The sequence below is a fragment of the Lycium barbarum genome, chromosome 11 (genome assembly GCF_019175385.1).
Source record: "Lycium barbarum isolate Lr01 chromosome 11, ASM1917538v2, whole genome shotgun sequence".
In the NCBI taxonomy this organism is placed as follows: domain Eukaryota; kingdom Viridiplantae; phylum Streptophyta; class Magnoliopsida; order Solanales; family Solanaceae; genus Lycium; species Lycium barbarum.
This window is the reverse complement of record NC_083347.1, coordinates 123,645,089-123,653,690: the sequence shown is the minus strand read 5'-3', so window position 1 is coordinate 123,653,690 and position 8,602 is coordinate 123,645,089. Positions and strand designations below refer to the sequence as shown.

The 8,602-nt window shown below is 39.3% G+C and overlaps 1 protein-coding gene across 1 annotated transcript; it reads left to right on the top strand.

Moving 5' to 3' along the window:
* The first annotated feature begins 1,428 nt into the window (after positions 1-1,428).
* Positions 1,429-8,048, top strand: LOC132616534 (protein transport protein SEC23 G). The gene is made up of 2 exons (XM_060331002.1): positions 1,429-2,773; positions 6,161-8,048. Exons 1-2 carry the CDS (start codon positions 1,682-1,684, stop codon positions 7,814-7,816), a joined length of 2,748 nt encoding a protein of 915 aa, XP_060186985.1. The 5' UTR covers positions 1,429-1,681; the 3' UTR covers positions 7,817-8,048.
* The last annotated feature ends 554 nt before the right edge of the window (positions 8,049-8,602 follow it).

Here is an 8,602-nt window from a genome sequence, read left to right as displayed (position 1 = left end):
ATTGAGAATAAAATGTGCAAGAGTGAATAGATTAAAAAACTCTTAAACTATCGCCATTTTGCAAGTTTCATACTTAAACTATTGAACGTTTATAGAACTCCCCTGAATATTATGAAATGAGAAAATGGTGATAGTTTGGTAAGTGAAGTTCACAAACAAAAGCCTCCTAAGAGCCAACAAAAGTTATGGTGGATGGATATATTATGATTCCGTCACCCCTAGCAAAAGATTTCGGCTTGAATCTTGTGCTCAGGGGCGTGATCTGAATTAGTCGAAATCCTAAAATGTACACCGACACTCGATGGATCCCCTTCCCCCTATCCCACCCACCCATCCAACCAACCACCAATCAACCTTGCCACCCACACCCCTCACCCCCACCTATCTCCCCACACACCCCACTACCCATCCCCAAACAACCCCACTCACCCCCGCACCCCCTACTCCTCCCCCAAACAAAACAAAAGCCACTTAAGATCTATACTCAAAGTCAAATATCTGTCACATGACTTTAATCACGTGATCGCACAATTTCCACTATCAAAGAATCAAATTTTTCCTCCACTCGGCGGCTTACCGCTTTTCCCTTTTTCATTGGCCGCCGGACCCGAAATCTCTCTAAATCTCAATCCTTACGCAACAAAATCAAATCCCCAAATAATCCCAAAAGCTTAATCCAATTTTTCAACGATTATGTAAAATTAATCCAAATTTTTTGTCTTCAGATTTCACTAATCCAAATGGATTTTGTGGAATTGGAGGAATTGAAGGTCTACGTTGGTCATGGAACTCATGGCCATTATCAAAATCCCAAAATTCATCACTAGTTATTCCATTATCAATTATGCGTACACCATTAATGCATTTCAATGAACTTCCAATACTTCCATATAATCTACTTATTTGCTCTCAATATGGTGTTGTTTTAAACCCTCCTAAGAACCGATGAGAATTGCGGTGGATGGATATGATGATTCCATCACCTTTAATAAAAGTTTTCAGCTCGAATCTTGTGTATGAAAAAAATTCTGTTCAGGAGCATTTTCCCCTTAAACAGTTGTTATGCACTGCAAATACAAATTAATCGGAATTCCAAAATAGATACCGACACCGATAGATCCCCACCCCCTAACCCCACCCATCCAATCCCAACCACCACGCACACCCCAATCCCCACCTTACCCCCACCCACCCCAACCCAATAACCCTTTACCCCATTACCTAACGCCCACCTAATTGTGTACCTCACCCTTACCTACCTCTCTCCTACCACCCCCGCCCCTACCCCTATCAGTAAGGGGTGGCGTAGAGGTGGTTAGGGGTGATAGGGGCAGGGGCGGTTGCCTACCTCACCCCACCACTCAAACCCCCCCCTAAAAAAAAAAAACAAAAAAGAAGCCACCTAAGAACTACAATCAAACATCTATAACATGACATTAGTCACGTGATCCCACAAACTTCATCACTATCAAAGAATCGAATCTTTTCCCCCTTTAACTTTCCATTCCTCCACTCGGCGGCCCACCACTTCTCTTCTTCCGTTGGCCGCCCGACCCGAAATCTCTCTCAAACTAAATCCCTACGCCAAAAAATCAAATCCACTTAAACCCTTCACTTTTCAACGATTATGTAAAATCAGTCCAAATATTATTATTTTTGCCTTCAGATTTCACTAATCCAAATGGATTTCGTGGAATTGGAGGCAATTGAAGGTCTACGTTGGTCATGGAACTCATGGCCATTAACAAAATCTCAAAATTCATCATTAATAATTCCATTATCAATTATGTGTACACCATTAATGCATTTTAATGAACTTCCAATATTACCATATGATCCACTTATTTGTTCTCAATGTAATGCTGTTTTAAACCCTTATGCTCGTGTTGATTATCAATCAAGAATTTGGGTTTGCCCGTTTTGTGGTCGGAAAAACCCGTTTCCTAAATCGGGTCATGGAATTAATGAGAATAATATACCTGCTGAGCTTTTTCCTACTTATAGTACTGTTGAGTATCATTTGGGGAAAAAGGGTTTAGCTCAAAACCCTAATTTGAGTTCTAATTTTGGGAATTCGTCGTTTTCGGATCATTTGGGGAAAAAGGGTTTAGCTCAAGATTCGAATTCGAGGTCTAATTTTGGAAGTTCGTCGTTTTCGGGCTTGGATTTGGGGAAAAAGGGTTTAGCTCAAAACCCTAATTTTGGAAATTCGTCGTTTTCGGATCATTTGGGGAAAAAGGGTTTAGCTCAAAATTCGAATTCGAGCTCTAATTTTGGAAATTCGTTGTTGTTATCGAAAATTCCATCGTTTTCGTGCTCGAGTTCAGGCTTGGATTTGGGGGAAAAGGGTTTAGCTCAAAATCCGAATTCGAGCTCTAATTTAGGAAATGTGTCATTTTCGGGCTCTTTGTCCGGTTTATCGGGTCAGGGGCTTGGCCCGACGTACAGTACTGTTGAGGATCATTTGGGGAAAAAGGGTTTAGCTCAAAATTCAAATTCGAGCTCTAGTTTTGGAAATGTGTCGTTGTTATCGGGCTCTTCTTCGGGCTTCGATCTTGGCCCAGCGTTTGTGTTTGTTGTGGATGGTTGTACATCGGATGAGGAGCTTAGGGTAGTGAAAAATGAGCTACTTCATGTGATTGCTCAATTGCCTGAAAGTGCATTGGTTGGGTTGGTGGTCTTTGATTCAATGGTTAGCGTTTATGATCTTGGTTTTGGAGAGTGTTGTAGAGTTGTGGTGTTCCATGGTGAGCGTGAGCTTTCTTCTGAGCAGGTAAAATGTGACATGTCATATAAATCTTTGTTGATGTGGTTGTCTAGTTCAGTTTAATAATGTGTCCGATTTATCAATAGAGCTGCTTCGTATGACACTGTTGAACTCTAATATATCGCGTAGTAATGCATGTTATACTTGCTTTTGAGTTGTGGATCATTGATTGAATCTTGATGAAGCGGGGACATGCTGACCATCTGCAGCTTCGGATAATACTGTTGAACTATAATATATCGCGTAGTAGTGCATGTTGTACTTGAGCTTGGATCATTGATTGAACCTTGATGAAGCAGGGGACATGCTGACCATTTATTTCAGTAAGAAATGAGAAATGTACAAGGAATGAGCCTTTGCGGTGTAAGGAATTAGTAAAAAGGCGAAAAAAAGAGGAACCTTAGAGTGTGTGTTTGTGGCTGGGGGTGGGGTGGACGGGCATGCACTGTACTCTTAAGGAGAATAAGAAAACACCGATCACCGAAGAAGTGTCAATGGAAGTTGGAGGATCATCGTTTTGAAGTTCTAGGTTCTGCAGATGATATAAGGTTCTCGTTTGATCAGATAAAACCTAAGACTTACCGTTTATGTAAGTCTTTGCTAATGGATTTATCTAGTTCAATTTACTAGTATGTATGATTTATCAATGGCGAGCTGCTTTTTAAACATATAATAAAGTTGAAATATAACATATCGGGTAGTTTTAGCTAGAATAACACAATTCCTTCTTTACTTGTTTTTGAGCTGTGGATCTCTGATTGAATGTTGATGTATTTCTTTCAGTAAGAAATGTGAGATGAATAAGCCTTTATGGTGGGGGGCATGCACTATACTTTTAAGGAGAATAAAAAAACTCCACGTTGAGTTTTTAGTCTTTTTTTTCTTGTCACCAAAGAAGTGTCAAAGGAAGTTGGAGGGTCGTCGTTTTGAAGTTCTCAGTTCTGTAGATGAATATAAGGTTCACTTGTGCTCGTACAAAACCTAATATTTACCGTTAAAAGAAGTAAATCAGTCAGCTGGCAAGATTGCTCCACTTTGTATAGTACAGTTGATCGACACATCTTAAAGATTATAGTCAAAGAGTTGTATTCAATTTGAAAGAAAGTATTATTCGTTATGATGAGAGACACAGAAGATGTAGTTAGCACTTAGCTTAAGAGGAAGTGTTTTGGTGTAGATTGAGATGAATTGGTCTTCACTTTCGTGGCTTCTCCTTCTACAACTTATCATTGGTTTTATTTATATTAGGGATGTCGTTGAACACGCCCATGTCTATGCTTTAATTCTAGTCCAAAACTCCGTGCTAACTAATGAACATGTGCCTAACATCTTTAACCTGCTTTAGGGATATTAAAGTGTTACGGAGCCCCTTATAACTATTTAAACTTTGGCAACTTACCCTCTAAACCATCTTTAATGACATATAACCACCTAAACATTTAGAAGGTGGCAACTAGTCCCTTACGTCAGTTTTTAACGAAGATCAATTTCAACAGTGAGAGAATTGTTGGAAATTCCAGTTCTCCTAGTTTCTTCTTGTCAATGCTCACCGTTCAGGAGTAGTCACCTGCTCCATTAGTTTTCCCCTAATTTTCTTATGTGTTCTCTTTTTTCTCTTAGACTTTGCTTATTCTCTCCTTCAGTTCTTTCCTAACCTGAGTTCTAATTTCCTTTATTGTTTCTTTCTGGTTAATTTCCACTGTTTACTTGTTTTTTCCACCGTACTTCAATGAGTATATGCTCCTTCATCATCCTCTTTACCATCACCCTACAACTCTTCCCCCCCCCCCCCCCCCCCCCCCCCCCAAAAAAAAAAAAACCAAAACACCCTCTCCCCCTCTTGCTCTTTTCCATGTCTCTTCCAGTCTCTTTTCTCGACAACCAACACAACACCCCCACCTTCACAGGCTAGTGAAATCTTGTCTCCCAGGAACTTATCCATCTTTTTGTGTGCACTCAAAGGGTAGCGGCCGTGGGTTCCCTTGTCATAAAAAAAACAACTTATCCATCTTTCTCCTTTTTTAATTTTTTTTTTCTTTTGTGTGTGTTTGTTTGCGGGGAGGGGGAGGATTATTTCCTTCTCCTTCATTGAACTACTGGCTGCAACATTATTTTTCGTTCCATAGCTCAACTCTGGTAAAGTATTGGCAGAAAGAAAATTGGCCAGAGAAGCAATTCCTAACAGGAGTAGAAGCAGTAGAAGGAGTTGAAGAAATAAAGAAAGAGAAACCTGAAAATAATAAAGAGCGAAAGCATGGGAAAAAAGTAAGAAAATTATTAGAAGAACTATTTTCCATCTTAGCAAGGGAGCAATGCATCTGAAGCGTTTGACTGATGCTTAGCAATGATCGTGCACAGGTGAGGAAAAAGAAAACAAAAAGGAAAAAAGTATTGCTACTACACCCCTTAGACTTAATTTTGCTTAGTGAAAACTTATATTGCTCAGACTCTCCAAAAATGTTGTCGTACCTTATCTGATCCTTCAAAAATGCACTACTTTTGGAGGATCAGACACACCCGTCTACATTATTGAAGGGTCTGAGCAACATAGGTGAAAACTAATACAATAGATCAATTGCTTCTTTGTAAGTTAAAAGGTAGGCCCACAAATGTTTGTCTAAGGGGTTAGTTTAAGAGATGTGCTTCTTTCGCTTGGTTGACGGCTAGGGTTGATTATGCCAGTCGAAAACTTGAGGAAGAGGAGGATCAGCTTCATGTGAAAACACTCAGGATAGAACATAGATTATGTCTTAATGCATTGCCAAGTAGCATCACGTCTATGGTGGAGTTTTTAGGATGGTCTCCAGTACGATGGACCGTGTTGGGTACTGTGAAGCATGCACTATTTAGTTGGGTCTTAGAAGACGAAAGACAAGACATTGATGGGGGGTGTTGCGCCATTAGAACTTATGTGGTTAGTATTGGCTTGATTTTGTGAATATGATGAATAGCTTCCTGCTTATAATGTCCTTTTGGTGTACCCATGTGGTCCCTATTGGTGTAGAAGATTGGGCTTGTTTGGTAGAGATAGAGAATCATATCTATGTGTAAATTCTCTATTTTTTGGGTATACCTCTTGTATATGACTCTCCCATTGTCAATAAAATTATACTTGATAAAAAAGAGGGTTAGTTAGTTCAAGGCGTTTGCCCAAATTTAAAATAGTTTAAAATTTAAAGAGCTTCAGTGCGCTTAGAGTTTCTGGATGACCAAATTTACTGATTATTCTGAACCACAAAGAAAATGAAATAGTAATAATTAAAGTAAGCTACCTCGCGTAACGTGTTTTGCCCCCCACAAGCACACAAAAATGCATTAACAGCAGTTTTTAGAAACTTATTGTGCATTATGCTTTAATTTGCTCATTTTGCTAATGTATTCTTTTTATCACAGACCAAGCAACTCCTGGGTATTCATCGTATGAAGTACCAAGCAGGAATGGTACATATGGCTCCAAAACAGGGATTCCTGATACCGCTATCAGAAGGGGAGTTCAGCATCACATCAGCAATTGAAGATATCCATTCTTCACCGCAGGTTATGCCAGGGCATAGACCTTTACGGGCTACAGGAGTAGCAGTATCGGTTGCTGTTGGACTACTAGAAGGATGTTTGGTCTCTGCAGGTTCACGTATCATGATCTTCACCTCAGGGCCAGCAACAATTGGCCCCGGGATGATCGTAAGCTCTGATTTTGGCAATGCCATTAGGAATCAACGAGACATTGGTAATGGTTATGCACCTTACTACAAGAAGTCCATTGAATTCTATAAGAAGATATCAAGAAGATTGTCCAATTCGTCCATCGCTCTTGATCTCTTTGCTTGTTCATTGGATCAAGTTGGAGCAGCTGAGCTTAGAGTTCCAGTCGAAAGTTCAGGGGGGTTCATGATGTTAACAGAGTCGTTTGACTCGGACCAGTTCAGAAAGTGTTTACGTCACATATTTAGCCATGACGAGGTTGGCAATTTGAAAATGTGCCTTGATGCAACTATCGAGATAATAACTACGAAGGATGTTAAAATTTGTGGGGCCCTTGGTTCATGTGTGTCTCTCCAGAAGAAGAACGGTTCAGTCAGTGACAAGGAAATCGGCGAGGGAGGTACCTATATGTGGAAATTAGGAGCACTTACTGATAAAATGTGTATTGCCTTTTTTTTTGAAGTAGGGGATGAACAGAAAGCCCAACCTAGCTCTGCATTTTTCATACAGTTCATAACACGCTATAGATATGGAAGCATGGGCATTCGTAAGAGAGTGATTACTGCTGCAAGAAGGTGGGTCCCGAACCACTCTCCGGAAATTGCTTCCGGTTTTGATCAGGAAGCAGCAGCTTCAGTAATGGCTAGGCTTGCAATTCATAAAGCAGAGAGCAATTTTTCTCAAGATATTGTCCGGTGGCTAGATAAAAGTTTGATACGTTTTGCTTCAAAGTTTGGAGATTATGTTCCGGAAGACCCCTCATCATTCCGTCTCGCAACTAATTTATCTCTTTTCCCACAGTTCATGTATTATTTAAGGAGGTCTCAGTTTATCGATGTCTTCAACTGCACCCCAGACGAGACTGCTTTTTTCCGGCTTTTGTTGAACCGTGAGGGGGTAGTTGGCTCACTTATTATGATCCAGCCAACCCTTTTCCAGTATTCATTTGACGGCCCCCCTATCCCAGTTCTCTTAGACATCTGCTCCGTCTCTCCGGACATTATTTTGCTCTTCGACTCCTACTTCTACGTGGTTATTCATTATGGCTCTAAGATTGCACAATGGCGTAAACTTGGTTACCACAAAGATCCCAGCCAAGACAGTTTCCGGAAACTACTAGAAGCTCCCGAGATCGATGCAGAACAATTGGTATCGGAAAGGATCCCTGTGCCAAAGCTTATAAAATGTGATCAGCATAGTAGTCAGGCTAGGTTTCTACTTGCTAAGTTGAATCCATCTGTTACACACAACTCAACTTACACGCAAGGCTCAGATATTATGTTTACTGAAGAACTGAGCTTACAAGTTTTTATTGAGCATTTGCAAGCTTTAGCAGTGCAGGGTTAATTTTGAGTTTTGTATATAGTTGTTCAAGTAGTTACATGGAGGAAGTGTTGTACATTAGATCCAAGGTGAAATGTCTCTTTGGTAAATATTTTTTTTTTAAGGGGTGAAAAAGATAAGTAAGCATTTCCTCATTGCCTCTATTTTTAACTTTTTGTTTATGGAACATTTGGCTTACGCGAAATTAGTGTACAAGTATAATAAAAAAATTTGCAGTAGCCCTTTGTTTGCGGAAGTACTTGGAGCAGACAAATTAGGAAATACTTATCGGCCTGTAGTAATGCTTTACTTACGTGTTCCGCAACACTATATTGTAATGACGTTTAATATATAGTGAAAATATTTCTTTTCGTTACTTGAAAAAGAAATCGTTTTATTGTAATTTTTATCATCACAGTTACTGATAGTCTGTTTGGCCTAGCTTATTTTTTCCTAAAAGTATTTTTTTTTTCAATAAGTGCTTATTTAAAAAAAAAAAGTGAGGTGTTTGGGTAAGCTTTTAGGAGAAAATAAGTGTTTTTGGGAGTAACAGAAGCAGTTTTTTATAAGTTAAAAAATAGCTTTTGCCCAAAAACACTTCTGAGAAAAATACACTTAAAAACACTTTTTAAAAACTTGATCAAACATTAATTGCGGCTCAAAAGTGTTTTTAAAATTAATTGGTCAAACACAAATTGCTTTTCGCCAAAAATACTTTTTTTGAAAAGAACTTTAAAAAAAAAATTCAAATAAACTGATTTTAGAAGTTTGGCCTAACAGGTTATAAGCCACACCGTTGAGCTCATGTTT